General features: G+C 40.7%; 1 protein-coding gene across 5 annotated transcripts; it reads left to right on the top strand.

Annotated features, from left to right (window-relative positions):
* Positions 1-1,282: 1,282 nt before the first annotated feature.
* PLEKHF2 (pleckstrin homology and FYVE domain containing 2) lies at positions 1,283-19,748 on the top strand. Of its 5 annotated transcripts, none has more exons than XM_040082353.1 (2): positions 1,283-1,382; positions 18,661-19,748. In XM_040082353.1, exon 2 carries the CDS (start codon positions 18,675-18,677, stop codon positions 19,422-19,424), a length of 750 nt encoding a protein of 249 aa, XP_039938287.1. In that variant the 5' UTR covers positions 1,283-1,382; positions 18,661-18,674; the 3' UTR covers positions 19,425-19,748. The 5 variants fall into 5 exon arrangements, with proteins under 5 accessions (XP_039938287.1, XP_039938296.1, XP_039938305.1 ...); XM_040082362.1 differs by lacking the exon at positions 1,283-1,382 and adding an exon at positions 1,604-1,769; XM_040082371.1 differs by lacking the exon at positions 1,283-1,382 and adding an exon at positions 1,605-2,001.
* Positions 19,749-21,080: the final 1,332 nt, after the last annotated feature.

Raw genomic sequence — 21,080 nt, 5'->3', positions numbered from 1 at the left:
AAAAGATCATCTGGTATGAAGATCTCTCTACAACTGACAATCACAAAATGAAGACACTTGTGGCCAATTTAAATACTGCCTGTGCCTGAATTCTTTACACATGAAGCACCTGCCAAATACACCCTGCTGCACACACTCTCAGATTTGTGGCTTAAACAGCCACAAGCACCTGTTTCCAAAAAACTCATGTTAAACAGCTTGGCCCACACCTTATACAAATGAATGTATTAAGAATAATTACATGACTGCTCAGGCTGACACACTGGATGGATTTGAAGGAGGAGTGGAAGACCAGATTGTCACGCTGTAGGGTGCTTAGACCTCCATGTCCTGCTCCCTTTCCTGCGTCCCTCTTCCACAGCAGGAAAAATCCAGCTCAGTAATGTGGCTCTTGCCTATCTGTGTCCCTGTCTGTGCTGGGATAGAAAATTCAGCTGAAAGTCAGAAAGTTCAGTGGGTTCAATTTTACTAGTGGAAAGCCCCACTACCTATTTTCAACCCCCAGAAAAGCCAACCACATTATTGCTCAATAATGTGAAATTTGAAACATGAAACTGCCATATTACATGTAAGCAAAATTTTCTTTGGAAAAAAAAAGAAAAAAGAAAAGAAAGCACCCCACTGGGCTGTTTTCCAGCGTAGACTTTGGCATCAGAGCAACACCATAGAAGTTAATGATGCTGTACCCTCTTACCCCTCCTTGCTCCACAGCACTTCGGAACCTTCCCAGCCACCCTTCCCCACTGACAGCATCCATCAACGGCTGGAAATCCTAGAGGATCAGGTGAGCTGCCCGCGCAGCCAGCTAGATTTGGGAAATACTGCTCTGGATGATTCGCTATGTGCACACAAAAAATTTTAACACAGAAGGTGGAAAGGGCTCCCTGTGTTGACTGTTTCTGGCTTCTAGTAGACCTGCCGTAGTTTCTCCAGGCTGACCAGCAACTCTTCAGACTGAAACCTGTTATTAATTCCCTTCCGTGCTGTGTAGAGAGAGGTGGTTAGAAGGGTGCCCATCCTGAACTATTTCTGGGCGAGCATACTTAGAGCCACAGGCGCGAGCACAAACCCACGATCATCCACAGAGAATGGAAACATTCTGTCTCTTAAAAAAGCCCCACGAGGCAGGTCTCGTGCCTGGAGTATCCCTCTTCCACGAGGTGCCACTCGTGGGTCGGGATCGGCCGAGCCGCCCCGGCCCCCCTCCCCGCTCAGGGCGGCTCTCCGGGCAGCGCGGGGCTGAGGCGCGGCTCCTTCCCGCCCAAGATGGCGGCGGCCCCGCCCCGCCGGGCGGTGTCCCGGGGCCCGTCCCCCGGCGCGGGGTGTATGACCGCGGCCGTGCGGCGAGCGGGGAAGGCGGCGGCCGGAGCGGGGTGTACCGGGTGAGCAGCGCCGTCCGGCCGCGTTCCGGGCGACCCAGGATCGGCTCGGGTCGGGACCGGCCGGGGAGTGAGAGGGAAACTTTCGTCGCGGAACCCTTCTCCGCCGGGACTCCGGCCGCTCTCCCGCGGCCATGTTGGGAACCGGGGGCTGCCTGGGGGGGAAGGAGCTCTCCGGCGGGAGGCGGCGCTGGGCTCCGCGGTCCCGCCGCGGGGCTGGGGCAGCGCCGCGTCCCGCCGGCAGGGAGGGAGGCGGCCGGGCGGGAAGGACCCGGGGAAGGAAGCGACGGCGGCTTGTCCCAGGGCACTGAGGGAGTTGGGGCGTCTCGGAAACGAGTTCGTCTTTGGGAAGGGGGAGAAACAACAACGGCGGCGGTCCCGCGGCGTTACGTAAGTGCCCGAAACTCCTCTCGACTCGTGACTCCACCGAGGCGCCGTGAGGCGACGGGACGGGACGGGCGGAGGGCGCTTCCTGCCCCGGCGGGCTGGTGGGGCCGCGCTCCCCCGACCCTTGGCTCGCCCCGTGAAACTCCGGGTCGTTCTCGGAGCGAGTCGCCTGAAGAGTGTTGACGCTGTGGTAAAAAACCAGCGGAACCGCGAGTCGCGCGGCTGCGAGCATAAGGTGCCTTTTTTTTTTTTTTTTTTTTTTTTTTTTTTTTTTTTTTTTTTTTTTTTTTTTTTTCCACTATGAAATTCGCCTATTTTGAGGGTAATGTAGCTGTTCTGCCAGAGATACGTATGGCTCGTAAGCTGTTTTCTGAAAGTAGCTCGAGAAAAGGCAGCCTCATGTTTTTCCTCTCGCCTCATTCGGAATACTTATGTTCATAGGCACCGATGTTTATAAATTGTAGAACTGCTCATCACGGTAAGAAAGCGATGGGTGAGCAGCACGTCCTGGCATCGCCTTTGTCCCTATTAAGGGAAATAGCTGTAATTCGGGTTTTGACATGAAGCGTCAGTACAATGGTTGTTGATGACCAAAAGGACCTTTTATGTCCTTAAACAGAGATCAAGGATTGTCTTTTGGCTGAATTCATACGAATGGTTCCAGAAGCACCAGTAAGTTCTAATTCAGGCTGTCGTCAGGCTGTGCTAAGAGTTACTGAAGGGGTTGATGCCTGAGAAACACTGTATATCTGAAGCTTCGATGTGCCTAACAGCTTAAGGTCAGATGAGGTTAATACAGTTGGCAAAGTGACTCTAAAACCAGACCCACAACACAGAATCGCTTCAGAACCGAGACTGCAAATTCCTCTTTCTCTCCTGAAATAAGGAGAACTTAAATGTTCAGATCTTAAATTCTGATACTTGTATATTGAATTATTTTAGGGATGGCTCTCTGAAAGAAGGGAAGTATTTAAAGACAGTAGTGTAATCAGTGCCGAGATCCTACAGATTAATTGCTTTGTGTGCAGTCATCAGCATGCAGAATGGAATCCTTTAACTCAGAAGGCAGTTCTCTTGCTTTTAGCCTCTAATCTGAATACTGTTGACTAATCCCAGTGGGTAATAGGAATCCTAGTGTTGCTAAATGTCTTTTATATCAGCTCGGTTTGTTAAATAATACTTTCCCAAGAGTTTTAGTGCCACCAATTTTGTCTAAAAATTTTGTCTAGTGAAAGTGAAGTGTTGTGTGCCTCAGTCCCAAATTCTGGCTTCTGAATACAGATCGGCTGTGTGCTGTTTGCTGTGTCTGGGTTTTGCTCTACACAGAAGAAGTCTCTTGAATGTGAAATGAAAACTGGTGTATAGAAATTTTTAGCTGGAGAAGCCAACGGTTTACAACAGCTAACAGTTTCTTCTGTTGTATTCTGTAGAAAGAGTGCAGCATCTTTTGACCTAGAAGCAAGTTTTCATTAGATACAGTGATGAAATAATTTTTCAGCTAGAGTTTTGTTCTGTTTCTCTTAAATCAAGGGCTGAGCTTTAACTGTAGTAATAAGACATGTGCCCAAAATGATAGAAGGATCTATCCATAGTATCCTAAAGCCCTTTAGTTTACAAAAATTATCATTGGCAAAATGTTTGCTATATTCAAAGGGTATGGTGGCTTTTAAGTTTCACTGTTAGTGGATGCAGGATAGTTTCAGAGCACTAAAGGGATGGAACTGCAATTTCAGGTGAGGCATGATGTGACAGAACATTGCCAAAAGCCCTGTGAGAGCAATTACAGCAGAGTACAAACACTGATTTCATACACTTACAGCATTTCTAGTGGCTTGTCTTCACCAAAGAGTGCTAGAGATGTTCAAGTGAAAGCTTAGGGGCAAGGCATGGCACATAGATAAGGCAGAGTTGAATTTTTTAGTACTTGCAGACCCGATTTTTTGAAAATGTATGTTAGATAAAATGTTGGCGGTGGCATCCTAGCAAACAAATGGCATGCCAGTTTTTCTTCTTAAAGTGCACTTATTAATGGGTGATGTCAAATAAGGAAATCCCAGTATTAACAACTGATACGATTCTTAGATAATGGTAGGTAAGGAATTAAGTTCTTGATTTTGTATTAGGAAATGAAACCTTATTCTGTACAGCCTCAAGTCAAAAAGGTTTGTTTGTGACTTATTTCAAGCTCTGTTAATATTCAAGCTTACTTTTCTATTTAATTTTTGTAATTTTTTAAAGTTATAGATTAAACTTATATATGCATATTTTACTACTTTCATGAATTAATTCAGTATTTGGATGAAAGTGTGATAATCTGGAGATTGTTCCAAAAGAGAATACATACAGGCAAATATGGATTTCTGAAATAGAAACACATATTTAAAACTTCCTCCCTGATGCAGCAAGCGCCAAGTTTACTGTTGTAGGATAACTTCTGTCTTCATGATTCATTGGAGGACCTGTTTTTATAGTTGAGGGGAGTGAAAAACTACTATATAGATAGGCATGGTAGAATATGTTTACTGAAGATTATTTTATTGTTGTCCTGAACTGTAAGATATGATGATGAAGATGCTCCTTTTATAAAAATAAATGTGCAGAAGTGTTATTGAAGAGTACTGCATTTTTTCAGCCCGCCACTTTAATGCTACAGTGAAAAATGCACACATGTTCACTTTAGTTGCATTAATAGGTAAGAGTACTGCTTGTTTGGACATAATCATGTTATGATTTTATATTGTTGTTATTCATTTGGTTGGTTTGTTTTAGCTTTTTAGTGATTGTAAATAATTTAAGGATTTTAAATTTAGGTGGGAGTGACTTTCTGTTTTTCCTTTGCATCATTTTATTTTACAGTAAAACAGTGTTAAGCATATTGTGTATGGAATGTAGCAGGATTTTGGCATTCGACAGACTGTAAAAGAAGAAAAAAAACCTAGCTGAAAGTTAAAGATTTCAAATACAGGAATGTTCTTGTTGCATCACCCTGCCCTCCAACCCCCAATGTAATGTGAATGTAATAAGATGGCACGCAAGCTGTTAGTTACTGTGTTGAGGGGCAATCTCTTGAGAAATTTGCCTGATTCGAACAGACACGTGGGGCTGCTAAATAGTGATAAATAGGATCTTTGTATCAGCAGCTTTAGCTTTCTTTAAATGCTTCTTGTGTGTCCAGCATATCATCTAGAGGTAACTGTTTTGCTTTTAAGTGCTTAATATGCCTTCTGAAAAAGGAAAAGTTACAGCATGTTCTTTGACATCTGCATTTCTGAAGTGTACACATAATTTGCTAACTAAATTAACAATGTACCGTACATGCAGCTGTTCAGGTTGTCAGCATCTTCCCTGTGCAGCTTAACTTCAGTGCAAACCTTTGTGCTGTTTTCCAGTTGTCCTCTAGATAGTCTGTACTCTCAGTTGCTTCCATGTAACTAAAATAAATCAAACACATGTGACAAGCAGTGAAAGGGAAAAGGGCCAGTGAAGGCATTTCCCAGGAAGGCCTTCACCTTCAGTAAGCTGCTGTGATTAAGGACTTCTTTCAGGAAGTAGCTCCTTATTTTTACTGTTCTTCTGCTTTAAATTTCTCCTGCCTTAGCTGTCAATACTTGGTAATATAAAACTTCTGAGAGTAATTTTCAGTGTACTTCTATTCTGAAAGCTGTGTGACAGCAATTAATTCCCCCTCCAGCCCTCTCTCTGATCTAGGTTAACAGCATGGAGGCAGGTGAACTGCCCTTTTAACACACAGGGTATGTTTGAGAAGCTGGTTGCATCCAAGATTGACAAATTTTATTTATGATGTCATTGTCAAAGCTTTCCTTTCGGCTTTTATTAATAGCTGTCAGATGTTGGTTTTCTACACCTTCAGCATTCATCCATTTGTCACCAGGTAGCAGCATTTGACGTGAGAAAGATCTTATGTCCCTTGCTCAGAAGAAGGATTCAACACTTGGCATATTGGCTTATGTGTTTTTAAATAATGCTGGATAAATATATTTTAAATATTGTTGATGATCAGCAGTGACAGGTCCATGATTGCTGTGCTTCAGTGTTGTCAAAAACATGTCCTGAAAATCACATGTAATTTGATTCCAAGCCCCAAGCTGTGTTTCTGCTCCCTGTGCCTCTGGGATTTCCTGATGCCAACCCTGCATATGGTTACTGGGGCAGGAGCCATTTTTGGTACCAATTTGGGCAACTTCTTTCAGAGGTTTTAAATAGTAGGAAAAGGATTCCCTGCAACCAGTCATACTTGTCCTTTGTCTGGTAGAAGTTACTTATAGCTTTTTTAAATTAAGGAGTGAGGAATTTGAAAGAGTTCTGTATGTCTGTATTCTGTTTTTTTCTACGATAATATTGAAAATATGCTCCAGCAGTGTTTTGGCCTTCTGAAAGTATTTCTACAGTGCAATATATTATTAGGATTACCTCTTGAAGTAGAAATTTCTTAGTTTAGGTGGGTCAGGAGCTGGAGAAAGTTGAGGTGATTGCATCTGCTCAGAGAAGAGAAGGTTGAGTGTTGTTACTTGGTTTGTGTCTTGTTTAGTTTTGTGCAATTGCTTAAAATTACTGGGCTGGTAAAATAAACCTCTTTGTTGTGCAGCTTCTTTTCCTATAACAGGGTTCAAAGAACACAGACAGGTGAAAAAAATTGATATAATAAAATGAAATAGCAATGATGTTATGTTGCTGTGTGTGTAAATTGTGAGACTCCATGGGAAAACTTTGCTCTCTTTTAAAACATGGCTTGCTAAAATTGAAAGTCCTTTTGTGTTGTAGTACTTTGTAGAAAATTAATGGCTCTCATCAGGCTCTGATTACTTGGTAACCTCTCTAGTTTGGTTGTGCTGTGAATTATTACCTGTCCTCTAGTCCTTGTTAGACTTCTAGTGAAGTAACTTCTCTCATAATGGTAATAAAAGTGAACCAAAGAAAACTTAAAACAGAAAGGTTTGGGGTTTTTTTGTTTTTGTTTGTTTGTTTTTGTTTTTAACACAGTCTTGTTTAGGTACTGGTGCATAATAAAAATGCATGACCCAGTGAACAGGCTAGTGTGTCACAGGTTTGCACTTTTGGCGGGGGGGGGAGTGGAAATCTGTGAACTTGGTGAAGCTCTTTGGAACATGTAGCTGGTCTGGTAGCTCTCAGGTGCTAAAACAAGCAGGTGCCCTGAGATCCAGGAGGTGCTGTTTTTAATGTATGCTTGTGTCTTACAGATACATAGAGATCTTTATGTTACTGTTCTGTACTCGTCAGTTAAAGTTGCTACAAGAAGCATGCTGAAAAATACAACTTATTTCAGTCACTGGAAACCAAATCCTCTTTTTCACACTGACTGAGAGACGGTCTGGGTAGCCATTAACAAGTTGCCTCCATGTGTGCTGTAATAATCCATAAAAACAACAAACCATGCAGCCAATCTGGTTTTGGAAAATTGCTTGCAAGATGGATTTGGCAATAGTTCTTGTAGAACAGCTGCATCTGGATCTGTGTTTTTCTATACTAATGATGCTGAGTCCCTTCCTCAAAAGAATTTAAATAGGCCTTTTCTAAAATTTAAAATGTTGATGCAGTGGGTTTTCTTTGTTATGCTGGGTTGACAAATCTGAAGCAGGATGTAGCTTGCTCATAAATTGGTCAGGTCATTTTGGCTGATTTTTTTCTTTTTTTTTTTTTTTTTTTTCACGTTGCTCTCCCAGTGTTCATTTAATGCTAAGTGTATGTATCTGTCAAGTAATTTGCTAGCCCAACTGTCCAGATTTGTGGCCTGGTGCTGCTGAGGTGGGCTATTGCCAGTTAAGCTGTTCCTTGAAAAGCAGTGTATCGGATGGGAGGGGCACCCCTGGCGCCTGTCCAGGCCTGGAAGGGAGGGGTAAGTCCCTGCTGCCAAACTGGAGAGTAACGTTTGCTGGGAGACTCTCCAAACAGCTAAACAGTTGGAGTAGGAAACATTAAATTGTAAACAGAAAAGTACATCCCAGTGTTTGGTATCGCTGCCCGGTCGAGTCATCTTTTAGGCACCGACCCAGCAGATGGGGTTTTTGTCTCCTGGAGCTTCTTGAAGTGTAGCAGGATCCCAGGCTGCTGTCCTCTGCCCTTGACTCTTCAGGCACATTTTGATGTGTTTCTGCTGATGTCTTTCATCTACTCAGAATTGTGGAAAACTTCAGAAGGAACTTGATCTTTTTTGGACTTCAGATCTTTGGCAATTGATTTTGAGACTGTATTCTGGTGTGTGTCCCCAGTGCTTTGGTTAAGATGAAAGATGCAGTTTGCTAGCACCAGAAGTTAAGCTAAGCCACTGATAGTGCTGCTAAATACATACAAATGGCAAGTCAAAATACTTAGGTGTTTTCCCATGACAACAAAAATTTGATCTGAATACCGGGCTTTTTTAGTCGGTTGTTTGTTAATTAATTTTAAAGGGCACATTTATGTTACGTAGTTTATGAATACATAATTTTTAGATATACCAAGTATCAGCCTTCTTACTTATCCCTGTTTTAGTATGCCGACAGCTGTACGTATTTGCTGTGGTTGTAGTTGCCTTTATCTTGCTTTCTGTGCTTTGAGAGATGAGTTTGTCTAAGTTGAGCACTATTCATGGTGGATCAGGCCTGCTTGTTCATCTCTTCAGAATTCAAGCTTTCGGGGGTTTTGGTTCTGCTGTGGTTTGGTTGGGTTTTTTTTTTGGTGTATGTTTTTTGTTTGATTGCTTTTTTAATAATTCCTTTAATTCTAGGCATTTCACATGCTCATGCTGGCAACCTCCTCTTTCATATTCTGAACAGTGTTATGAATTTCCACTTCTAAATGTGGCAGCACCTGAGCTCCTGAAGTTACACCAAAGCAGTGTAAGCCTGTGTAGGTGCTTGGGAAATGCTCAGTTTATCAAGAGATGACTAAGGACACAGAGAAGTTAGTTTAGATAGTTGCTCTGTTTGTTCCAACCCCTGACTGCCAGGCGGGGGATGGAGGATTATGTGTTTCTTCCTAGCAGCAACTCTGTCTCTATCATGGCAGAAGACAAAAACAATACCAGCTACCATGGTTTATTGTAAATAGAAGCCTGACAGTGGTAATAAGCAGCTGACTTCATTAAGAAGTTGGACCTCTTACAAAAATGTTCCTCATGGACTTGTGCAGTGAGGTATCTTCTCTCCTAAGAGGTATTCAGGGGTGACTTTCAGTGCAGCAGGGGACAGAAGGGAAATACAGAAGGGAACCCTTCCAATTGGTGTGGGAGTGCATTGAGGCCTCCTGATCATGTACTTCCCTGTGATACAAAGCCTTTAGTACTGCTTGTGTTTCCATCTTCCATGTTTTCTCCAAGCAGGAGAAGTTAGAGGGAGCACCTTTTGAACTCAGCAATTCTGGGGTTTCTCTGTCTCTTTCATGGGTACCACAGGTTTCTTGCTTGGAGCGGGGGTGCTGCCATTCCTGCACGTGGCGTTATGGCCAAGGTGGTTCCTCTCATCTTTCATGCAGGGCAGGTTTAAAACAGGCCAGACGTGTCTGGAGGGACAGCCCTCTTCCGCATGCCTTTGTTTTCTTTGTGTCTCCTCTAGGATTACTTCTAACTCTCTTCTGGATGTGGGAGCTGGCGTTTCTGTTTACAGGCAGGTTAAGTTGGTGTTCTATTTCCAGCTGAGGTTTATGGTGTTAAATGCCAAACCTTGTGAGGACTAATGTGTACAACTTAGATGGTTTTGCCTGCATACAGCAACTCACGGAGTGTGGTAATTGTTCAGCAGAGTAGCCTGGATAGTAAAACAGCATTGCTCTGCTCTTGCTGTGCTAATACATATGCTGCTTGGCAAAATGAATAGTCTTTCTAAAAGAAAGCTAAATATAAAGCTAAAAATAGCTTTTATGAGCTTCTGAGTGGATTAGGGAACATGAGGTGATAGATCTTGAAAGGTCTACCTAGAAGTGACCTCCATCCTGAAGATAGAATTGGCCTTTCTAGGCGATCCTAACTCAGGAATTCCTAACTCATTTGGATAATGCAAATTTGAAAAGCAATGCACGTGCCATGCAGGTTTGGTAATAAAGTGAGGTTTTTTGTTGTTGTTACACATTTAGAATTATTTTCATTATATGAGAAATTATTGCACAACTAATTAGCTAAAGTGAAAGAGCAGTCCTTGATTTTAAGATAGTAATTAGATTATACAAAATTTAACTGTAATTTATAGAACAAATTACTAAACTGTAAGATGTTAGCCAGTTAAAACAAGATTTTCTACGCTGTCCTTTCAAGAAGAATTTTAGTGGGATTTGACTTGTGACAGTCATGTGCAACAGTTGAAAACAAAACAGTTCATTATAGTTTGTACAAACTATCATATGGTTCATTATAGTAATTATAGGCTTATGATGACATCCACCCAAATGCATGGATTTGCTTGCATGACTTTCATGATGAAGTTGGACATGACTGTATGCTGGACTCAGAAATAATCTGAAGGTTTCTAAAGGTTTGTCAAGGCAGGGTATTTACGGGCTGCACCTGCACAGTATGAAGTAATGTGGTTGCTGTTCACATATTTCCGGCATGGTTTCTGTGGTTGATGCCACAGCATTGGCCAGCAGGTTGAGACAAATTAAGGGTTAATACTGCTGGGTCATATTGGGTGTACCAGTAAGGGGGTGAGTTGGCTAATCTGTGTTTCCCCGCACTGGAGCCCTTCCCGCACAGGCTTGCACAATGCGGGAAGATGTGTCGTCATGGGGGGGGGGGAAGAAAAAAAATGCATCCATATAGAAAATCCTAAAAATCATGAGAATCATAAAATGGGACTTGGGAGAGGTCCACAGTGACACCCTCTTTCCTGCCAGTGTGCTACTGATTGCTGCTTAGGCTGTTTCTTTGTAGTGTTCCAATGAAACTGTTGCAAGCATCTTTGTATCTGTAACCTGAAGCAGCCTTGGTTTTGCCAACATCTTTTCTAGTGTTTTGTCTTGCAGCTTTTCTGACTTTATTAAATACCAGTATTTATTAGGGATGTGGGAAATGATTTGACGATTGAACCACTTACATTGCCATAAGGAAAAGGTTGTTTGGGCTTTTCTTACCCTTTTTTTTTTTTTTTTTTTTTTTTTTTTTTTTTCCCCTGTAATCAAGTCACAGTTTCTCTCCCACTATCAGTACCTTTCTGAACACTACAGCCATTAACCAGGTTTGTTAAAAGTGATTATCTGGATAAAGATTGTGCTGAAGTTCAGAGGATCTTACTGACTCATTTCCTGCTATCATCTCTACCTTGATAAAGTTTCTTTAATATCTCTGCCCTTCTTTCTCTTGAGTATTGCTATTAAGCTTTTTGTTGTACTTGATACATCTTTGATATATTATCAGGGTTATCCTCTATATCCTTACCAGCTGGTTATGATTGTGATAACAAGACTGTTTCTTAAATGCAACAGTTTGGGGAATACCTTTTTGAAGAGAATTATTAAGAGAACTGCTTGTTAGAAGGCTGTATTTCTCTTTAAGTGACAGTTGTTGTCTTATGTTTTAAATAGCATCTAGCTAGCTCCAGCACAGGACAGGCATTTAGTTGTTGCTGTCGTGTCAGCTTTTAGCAGTGATAAAGACCTTTAGAAAACATTCATCATACCCGTATCTCCTACCAACATAATATGTTTGTGGGTGAAATTTTTTCAATTTCACTTAACCTTATGCTCAAAATGGTCTTTTTAAACCTTATGCTCAAAATGGTCTTTGTACTATTTAAGAAAAAGCAACTGGTGAATAATGCAAATATGTAATTAATACTGAAAAAACTATCAATTAATTGTTATAGATCTATTTAAGTAACTGTAGACAATTGAATGAAATACTAATAGATTAAAAATGGGTTGATGGATGCTTAACACCTAATTTTCTTCAGTATTTTATTTTATATGCTGAATTATAGAAATAACATTTAATTGAATATGTCTTTCTATATAATGTTTAATCCAGCTGCTGTTATTGGCGCTACCAGTCAAGGACCATAAAGGTGGCTTATACATGATTGCTTGGATTCTGATTGCAGCTGATGAGATCCAAGTCCATACAAAATGTAATTTTGCCAACTAGGACAAGCATCGGTATTATCCTTCTCTGGATGTGCTGAAGGATGCAGGGTAGGAGGTGTAATTAGTGAGGCTGAAGTAAGATTTAAAACATGCTGATTTGTCTTCTCACTTGTGTCAGATCTGCTGTGCATGTTTCTAGTTCAGCAATTTCCCCACTAAAACTATTTTAAATGTGGCTAAGTTTCCTTAAACAGGTTGCACTTCAGGAATTTACACTTGTGTTTTACTTGGCAGTAGTGCAAAATGTCAAATGTTGCTATTAAGAGCAATATATATAATATTGATAGATGTCAGCATACTGTATTACAGTACTGAGATGCCTTTACAGTTGGAAGTTTGTCCACAAAAAGCAGTGATATTACTGTTTCAGCCACAGCTTTAAGTGAGGGATGTGTGAGGGTTCTGTGTAGCTTAATTGTTGGTGTTTATGCAACTAACTCAAAATAGCTTGTCTTCCTTGCACAGAAAAAGTGCAAGAGAAAAACGGTATGAGTTTGATGTTGATAATGTATAACAGTTATTTGAAACCTGTTACTAAAGCACTCCCACATAACTATATGACTGAATCTGCTTGATGAAATCTTTTTAGGGAGAATGTGGTCTTTTTCCTCTGTGGATCCAAATAATGATCCACATCTTACAAACCAGTCATTTAATGCACATTAGATATTTGGTCTGCAGATAATTCTTGTCTGTCTCTGGTTTACAATTTACTTGTTTCTGTCTTGCAAAAAAAAAAATCATCTTCTGTACCTTACATATATTTTTAATTTGTGTGATTTAAGTATAATGAAGCAAAATTAATTTCTGTTTGAAATTTCTGTTTTATTCAGAACCTTCAAGTTGTGGAGTCAAACATGATAAAACCTGTAACTTTTGTCTTCTATTAAATGACTAATCAGAAGCTTTTATGAAGCATGTATGTTACCTTTAGGTAAGAAGGAAAATTGGTTAATTTGAATGTATGTGGTATAGCATAGTTGCTGACCTTGTATGTGCAGGTGTGAGAACAAGGGTTCTCTATGACAACTGGATAATTATTTAGAAGTTTATTGAGTCACAAGGTATAGCAAGCTTTGATTTAGATCTGCTGGTTTTGCCTTTTCTCTATTCTTTTTTGTACTCCTCCATTTCTGACTCTTTTTCCTACATTTGCTTCAGTGCAATATCTAGATCTAACTTCGTCCATTCTGATGGTGTGGTTAGTGACACTTTTTTATTGGACTTGCATTACTGAATCTGGCTTTGAAACATCCAGAATCCTGTTGCAGCTTTAGGACCGGATGGGCCTCTTTGTGATTAGTTCTGAGCTCTTGTGCTTTTTGCAGCAGCTTAAATATGCAGCTGTGGTTTTTGTTGGTTTTTTTTTTTTTTGTGGGTGGTTTTTTGGTTGGTTGGTTTTTTTGTTTGTTTGTTTTGTTTTGTTTTTTCTTTCTTTCTTTAAAGCTATCACCTTAACTATGAATATTCATAGGAATGGATAGGCTGCCTGTGTCCTGATACCATGGCTCTGAGAAATACAGACTGCTTGGTTTGTATTAATGCAGTGTGTTAAATGTAGTTGCTAACAGACTATAACAGACTAGATAGATGAACTGACAATTATAAGGAGGACAGTAATACTTTTCTCCCTTGAAGAGTGTTGGGGAAAAAAAAAAAGCTAAAAATTAGATGCTTTTTAATTAGCATTTGTTAGCAGGGACTGTACACTGGACTTGATTTGTTGTTGCCCAAGCCAGAAGTAATGGAACACTGCCAGTTCTGCTGTCTTGCTGAAGGAACTTGGGAATTTGGGTTGTCTCTCTTTCCTGCACACCCTTTGTGCCCATCTTACAGCCTGAAGGGAGTGCTGGTTGTAATGGTAGTATGCACTGAGCTGGGGTGAGGAAATATTTTTGTGCTGAGCTGTATGCAGTCTGCATCACTGTGCCATAACAGCTTTTTTTAATCTCATTTCTCCCCTCCAGCACCTTTGTTATTTGTGGTTCTGCTTATGGTACTAATGCTAACTGCTACAGTGCTGATGTACTAGTAGAAAAGTTTTCTGTTGGTATTGAATTGGGTGTAGCTATGTCAGTCAGGGTTGCGTTTTTAGTTGACTCCTTATGTCTGTTCTCAGCTGCAGCAATTCTGTGCAGTTTAGTCTGGTCATTATCACAAGCAGAGCTAGCATATAAAATAAACATTCTATTTTAAATAAGACCTGTAGAAACATTGAGTCCTGGGAGATCCTTGGTTTGGTCTCTAGGATACAGTGGCAAAAAGAAAAAAACTATGTGTGAAGTGACTTGTCGGTGCACAGCAACCCTAATAGAATTATTTTCCTGCTGCGGTAGTTTGGAATGTTACTAACTGTACCAAGTGGGTGATTTCCTCAACATGGATTGTGTTCTAGGTAAGTGGGTAACTTAGCTCTTCAAAAATTTCAGAGATGTCTATATTTGATCACATTGAAGATGGCTCTTTTCACCAACAGGATACAAGTGTAAAACTGGACTGAAATAGGGGAGCAAGAAGATCTTGATATCTTGATAACAGAATTGTTATTTCCCTAGAAGCTTCATGTGAATAAAAGTAGAAATAACTGAAGTGTCAGAGACAATTCTTTATAATGTAGAAGGGTTGGGGCTTTTTGTGTCATGAAATATTTTGTCACCTTTAAAAAAGTGCCATGGAAATGAAAGCCTTTGCCCAGCATTTTCATCATGAAAGGTACTTACTAAGTGTGTGTGAGGGACAAACTGAAGGTATTGCAGGGTTTTGAGGGCTGAGATTTATTTATTTGGAAAGGCTGCTAAACCATGCTTATCATGTAGCTCTACAAAGCTACTTTTCTTAAGAAGTGATCTGTTTGTGTTTTTGGTTTGTTTTGGGGTGGGTGTTTTTTTTTGTTTTTTTTTTTTCCCCTTGGTAATGTTTTGACTAGCAGCTAGTACTGTGCTGTCTCTGGACACAGCAAATGAATCTGATGTCTGAGGACTGTCAGTCCATCACAAATGGTCCTCTTGCATAAAAGCCTCAGGACTTTTAGGAGTTTGTGTGCCAGAAGTGTGAAATTAGTAAAATATTATAGAATTCTGAATAATACGTTTGAGGTATTTGATTTCATAGCATCCATAAAATGAGACTGTATAAGATACTTTCCCCTTAAGTGGAGCTGTCTAACCTTTTATTTCGGAGCCTGTGGTTCTAGTTTATTCCTCACTTGCTTGGGGGAAGAACTTGGGCATATTTTCAGCAATTTGCCATTATTCAGGAATCGCTCTGTTTGACCAGGTCTTGAGATCCTGCATCTTCAGGGCAGTAATCCAGTATCTGCTTCTCGTGGTAGCCAACAGTAAAACAGAAGAAAGTTTAGCTGGAAGAGAGGAGGATATTGCCGCCCAGTTCCAGGGTATGATGGTGTGCTGTCCCTTAAAAATAGATCTGAATATGGTTTAAGACAAGACTGTGAGTATTAAAGACTGGGTATTGATAACTTCCGTTTTGGACTGTGACATCTTGGGGTTAAAAGTTTCCTTTTCATGTCCAGACAATATTTTGATTTCAATCTCCTTGGTCAGTATGCTCGTGAGAGGAAGAGGTGCAGTTCTCATAACTAGCTCCTGTGAGTTAGGGATGTCGCCTCTTGTATTTCTGGTCTATTTTTGTCATGTTCCATGATTATTTGTAATCAGGATGTATTTTGGGTCGTTTCCCATCCATTTCTCAACTTACTTCCTTTCTCAAAAAAGGCTAGTGAAGGTGTATGAGCATTAGTGTGCATAGGATTTCAGATGGATTTTTAATTTTTAGTTCTTTAAAAACTCATGAGAAAAATATTTGAGTGCTTATTCTAAAAAGTCTAATATGTTAGTGTGGAAAATACAATTAATGCCTTGGAAAGGTGGAATTGGCAGCAGCAGTCTCTGATATTTACAGCCTTGAGGCTGGCAGGTGGGAATGCTATCCATTACAGAAAAATGTTTCAATCTAGAAGAGATAGGATTTATCGTGTCTTTCTTAGCAGTCCTTAACTTTCCCAGGATTCTTGCTTAAGGTCCATTAGGTATTATTTTCACAACAAGCTCAAAATACAGTCTTCAGCACAAGTTCTGGAGTCATGTGTCCTGGTTTCAAGCCATGATGATTATTAAATGATCCTAGTCAGAGTTTTTTTCTCTTAAATTGTCCTAGGGAACAGTTAATTGAAACCTTTAGCTCTTTTTCCCCTTTGTTTTCTTCTCCCAGTGACTTGTATTTTGAAAGCTTTTTGCAGTGGCCTTGAACTGAGTTTGCAGTTCTTTGGCAGGGAGTGCAGAGTGGCTGAGTTGGAGCTGTGGAACAGGGAGTGCTTCCTACAGGTGGCTGTGACCTCACACCAAGAGCTTGCTTCACTGAAACCCATCAGTATGGTTGTGTTTGTGGGGGTGAAGTGGGAGTAGTGTTCCCCCCTGTGCACTACCAAAAGCATTTAACTTGCTGTAATTTGTAGTTAATTTGTGTAAAAGCGTAAGTTCATAAGTCGTGCATGTTGATTTGTACCTGTAGAAAAGTCTGTTTTTTGGGCTGTCCCCTTTACGTTCTGATGACTGATGTCCTTTTGCACTTCATGGAGAATGTGGCATTACTAAATAACTTTAGACTGACCCTGTGACTGAGGCCTTGCTTTTTAAGTTGGAAAGGCTGTTAGTTCAGTTTTGATGCTTGCAGAGGTTGTTTATTTCTTGTATGTTGTTAAATGGGAATGGTTATTTTGCAGTTAATGGCAATCAACTGTCATTCCACATCCTGGGCTTCAGCAATCAGGTACCTGAATTTGATTTTGAAGCCTAGGACAACAGCAAGTACACATTTTACTCGGCAGTTTGTATTTTATCTTCACCTTCTGCATATCAAAATTGTTTTGGATTTGGTGGCTTTGTAATTCTCCTAACCACAAAACTAGTTAACACAATACTCATGTATTGTAACTAATGCTGTGAGGCATGTAAAGAAAATTCAAAAACAGTGTTGAGAAATGACTTTTAGAGGTTCTGTCTTGTCAGACTTTGATATAAGATAGTGTGCTGATCTTAAAAAACATGGTTATATCTGTGCAAGATCACTTGTCAAACTACTTTAGTGTGAAACTAATTACACTTTTAAAGCAGTAACTTACAATAATAATACTTGGGATATGTGTAATCACAGATAACATACAACATACTTATTTAGATGAGGCCTGATGAGAGGTTTCATCCTTATTTTGTAAGGAAGTATCTGTGCTTTGATTCACAGGAGAAAGATTGCCTGGATCAGGTTATAGCAGAGTGATGGAGTCTGAGCAGCATCAAGTCTGAGCCCTGTTTCAGCCCAGTTTCCTCTTGCCTGTAGGCTGATGCTGTATTGGTGGCAGGCAGTGCAAATTAAAGAAAAAATAGGTGATGTAGAGGACTTCCCAACCTGAATTGTGTCACGAAGCACAGGTAGAAGGCGTTGGAATATTTGCTGCTCCACTCTTCTCTGTTCAAAGCTGTGGCTGTAGCAAAGGGTGTTGTGGGCATCAGCCCTGTGCGAGGCATGGGGGAATGTCTTCTGTGTGCTGAGAAAAAGCCTGTCCATAGTACTTGCCTCTGCCAGCTGTCTCACTGCTCTGTCAAGCACAGCAGTTCAGGTTCATGGCTGTGCTGCAAGGAGTTTGAAGGGAGCAGAGCTAGATTGTACTGGCAGGATTCGCCTCTGCCAGACTTCTGCCTGGGAAACTCTAGGGCAAAAGAGGCTAAGGAGTGGTTTGCCAAGGTATGAATCACTGTAGTAACTTCGTAATTTTAGTTCCCTGTTGGATGCCTTAGCTATCTCACACACACACAAAAAAATCTTATTTGCTACTTAGGGAACAACAAGGTGGGGCTTTAATCTGTAATTGGAGCATAGTTCATTAGTGCTTCCTGAAATATAAAGTAGTCTTTTTTAAGCTTCAAGCTGGCACGGATCACTTAGTCTTTCTCAGGTGCAGTTGTGAGCTGTGTGGCTTATCCTCTGTGCAGGTCTGCCAATGTAGGTTGTTTGAATGTGGTGGATGCAGGTATGGTTCGTGTAGGTGAGGAGGGAGGGACTGTGGGACTCCTGCAAAATGAAGGCAGCAGCAAGCAGGTGATGAGCCACCATCCATGACTCACTCCCTGTTCCTGGCTCAAGAGTTTGCCATGAAAGCAAGTGTAGTGGGAGGTGCAAGCTGTGGCCTGTGCAAAATGTTTCCAGCAGGTAGATTCATGGTTTTGGCCCATGATTTGAGGTTTACATACTGGGAAAAAAGAGCAGTAGTGAGCTAGCTTGGCGAGTGTGGTTTCCTATGTGAACAGCAATTATATAATTTGTTTGTTGTGTTAAAACTAATGTGGCTCTCCAGGCTGCTCAGTTAAGTCGATGTTTTTGTAGCAGTAGAATTTGAAATGATGGATGATACTTCCTGTTGCTATCTGGAGTAGGTACAGGAGGATATACAGAGAAATATGAGCATTAAATCAGGATGCAGTGGCCTTACTAGAGAGAAACTAGTTTGTTGCCGGAGGCTCTCGAATGCAGTGCTGTAGGTGCTGTCTGTGTGACAAAGATAGCTGTCAGCTGCATAGAACATTTTTGCTTTCAGAAAAAAGACTAATCGGTTACTAAAAATTCTTCGGTGTTAATACTTATTTAAATCTAGTCCAAGTCAATGCCTCTCAGCCAGCAGGTCCTGTTAGATATTTTAAGAAATGCGGGGTTGGTACCTTCCTTAGGGAAGGCTGCTTGCTGTTGAATCAGTCCTGTTCTAATAACAAACTTTTTTTTTTTCTAATTTTAGGATACTTGTGAAAGATGGTGGATCGCTTGGCAAACAGCGAAGCAAATACTAGAAGAATAAGTATAGTGGAAAACTGCTTTGGAGCAGCTGGTCAACCCCTGACTATTCCTGGCCGTGTTCTGATTGGAGAGGGAGTCCTAACAAAACTGTGTAGGAAGAAGCCCAAAGCAAGGCAGTTCTTCCTGTTCAATGACATTCTTGTTTATGGTAACATTGTCATCCAGAAGAAGAAATACAATAAACAGCACATAATCCCACTGGAAAATGTCACTATTGATTCCATCCAGGATGAGGGAGACTTACGGAATGGGTGGCTTATCAAGACACCAACAAAGTCTTTTGCGGTTTACGCTGCCACTGCTACAGAGAAGTCAGAGTGGATGAACCACATAAATAAGTGTGTTTCTGATTTGCTTTCCAAAAGTGGGAAGACCCCTAGCAATGAACACGCAGCTGTGTGGGTACCGGACTCGGAAGCCTCTGTGTGCATGCGCTGTCAGAAAGCCAAGTTTACGCCCGTCAACCGCCGCCACCACTGCCGCAAGTGTGGCTTTGTTGTGTGCGGGCCTTGCTCGGAAAAGAGGTTTCTGCTCCCGAGCCAGTCTTCCAAGCCAGTGAGGATCTGCGACTTCTGCTATGATCTGCTTTCTACAGGGGAGATGACTGCTTGTCAGTCCACTAGGTCAGACTCCTACAGCCAGTCACCTAAGTCATCTTTAAATGATGTATCTGATGATGATGACGATGAAGACAGTAGCGATTAAGGACCAAACGTTTTTTCCATGTGTTGCAAGTTGTGTTTCAAACGATATGGAGCTGCTTTTGGGGAAGTCTGTAGTGAGGTTCCTCAGAGAAATCCTGTTCTAGCCATGAAATATGCCTGAATATCTTCAACTGCAATGTGCCTCAATCTATGAATTATCTAGACAATAGTTGGGTTTTTTCTCCTCGCAGGGATAGACTGGTGCAAATGTTATCAGAATATTTTCCAACTTCATTTACTTGAGTTGTGTCTAGGTTAGACTTCTGTGGAAGATTGGAGAACGAAATGTACTTCCTTAATTTAACAACCCGTACTTTCTAATGTTTCACATTGGTCTGTTTTGCAGGTTTTTTTCAGATCTAGGGAGGAAAACTGTGAGCATGCACGGGATGGTGATGTTTTCATTAATCCTGCAGAGCATCTTATTTTTCTAGCCATGGTGTATAATTAATTACAAAGTCATCCAATGTACAAACCTAAGTGTCACAAAACTTGGGAACTCTTGTTTTGCTGTTACTTATTACTTCCTATGCCAAGCAGTGCCTTGTACCAACTGTGCTGATTCAGGAAGAAACAAATCTGTTTTATGTCTGTATTTGCCTAAATGCTGGTATCTGGGAGATTGTTGGTGCTATTGAAAATTACTGCTGTGTTCAAAGTGGAGCTTTGACAAGGTCACAACTGCACCCCATGATGGATGATGGAGACTCAAATGGCACATCCTCCCCTGTGCAGGCAGACCTGAACACTGCAGATTCCCACAGGCTCCAGCAGCTTTCTCCTTGCAGAAGTTGTGTTGTAGGTTGGGATCTTGAAGTGAGACGCTTAGGGAGATTCTTCACGGGGATTTATATACTGTCTTTTCAGAACAGTTTCTAAGTTTCAAATTTGGTAAATGCGTACTGAAATTTTAGTTGGGTGATACAGCATTTGGGTGTGCTAGCCTACATATTTTTGGAAGTAATTCCCAAAAATGTCACAATTTTTTTTTCTTAAAACACTGGTGAGAGTATTGGGTTTTTTCTTCCCCCAGAAGTTTTATAGGCTTGTTTCAAAATAACCTCATATTTTGAACAAGAAGCCTGCAAGAATCCTTATAAAACTGGCTTTCCTCTTTACACAGCTGACCTCAGGATAAATGTGAGTTGCAAGTTATTTCATTTTAAATGTATACCCAGGACCAAGAAAGATGTATGTAAGGACTACCATGAAATAGTCAGTGCAGAAAATGTCTCTATCATAGTGTTCATTTTAATTTCTTGAATACAGAAGCGTCGTGTTCCCATATAAATGCAAAAATTACACTTGCAAAGACATGTTAAACCCCCAAATATGTTTCTGTATTTTTATAATGATAACCTCAATTTTGAAGCAGAAAAACCTCTTTGAAATAGTTGTATGAATATAGTAGCAACTGACTTTATATATAATGTTAAACTTTTGTATCTCTAAATGACAATTTCTGCACTGTTTGCCTTGGTTGGCAATAATTGGATTAAATATTTATTGAATAAACAATCAATGATGTTTGTTGCACTAGTCTTCCATTCTGTATGCTGAAAGTGTCAGTAATTTTTTTTTTTTTTTAAACAACTAGCAGAGTACTTCAGAGCCGTATCCTTCCATGAGATTTCTGGTAGCTAAAGATGCACTTAGC

This window comes from Hirundo rustica, chromosome 1 (assembly GCF_015227805.2).
Source record: "Hirundo rustica isolate bHirRus1 chromosome 1, bHirRus1.pri.v3, whole genome shotgun sequence".
In the NCBI taxonomy this organism is placed as follows: Eukaryota; Metazoa; Chordata; class Aves; order Passeriformes; family Hirundinidae; genus Hirundo; species Hirundo rustica.
The sequence above is the reverse complement of the archived record's forward strand: the minus strand, read 5'-3'. Positions and strand labels throughout refer to the sequence as shown.

Bases quoted from the DNA above. Each gene is read 5' to 3' on its own strand.
- PLEKHF2 (XM_040082353.1), top strand. From the start codon at position 18,675: ATGGTGGATCGCTTGGCAAACAGCGAAGCAAATACTAGAAGAATAAGT.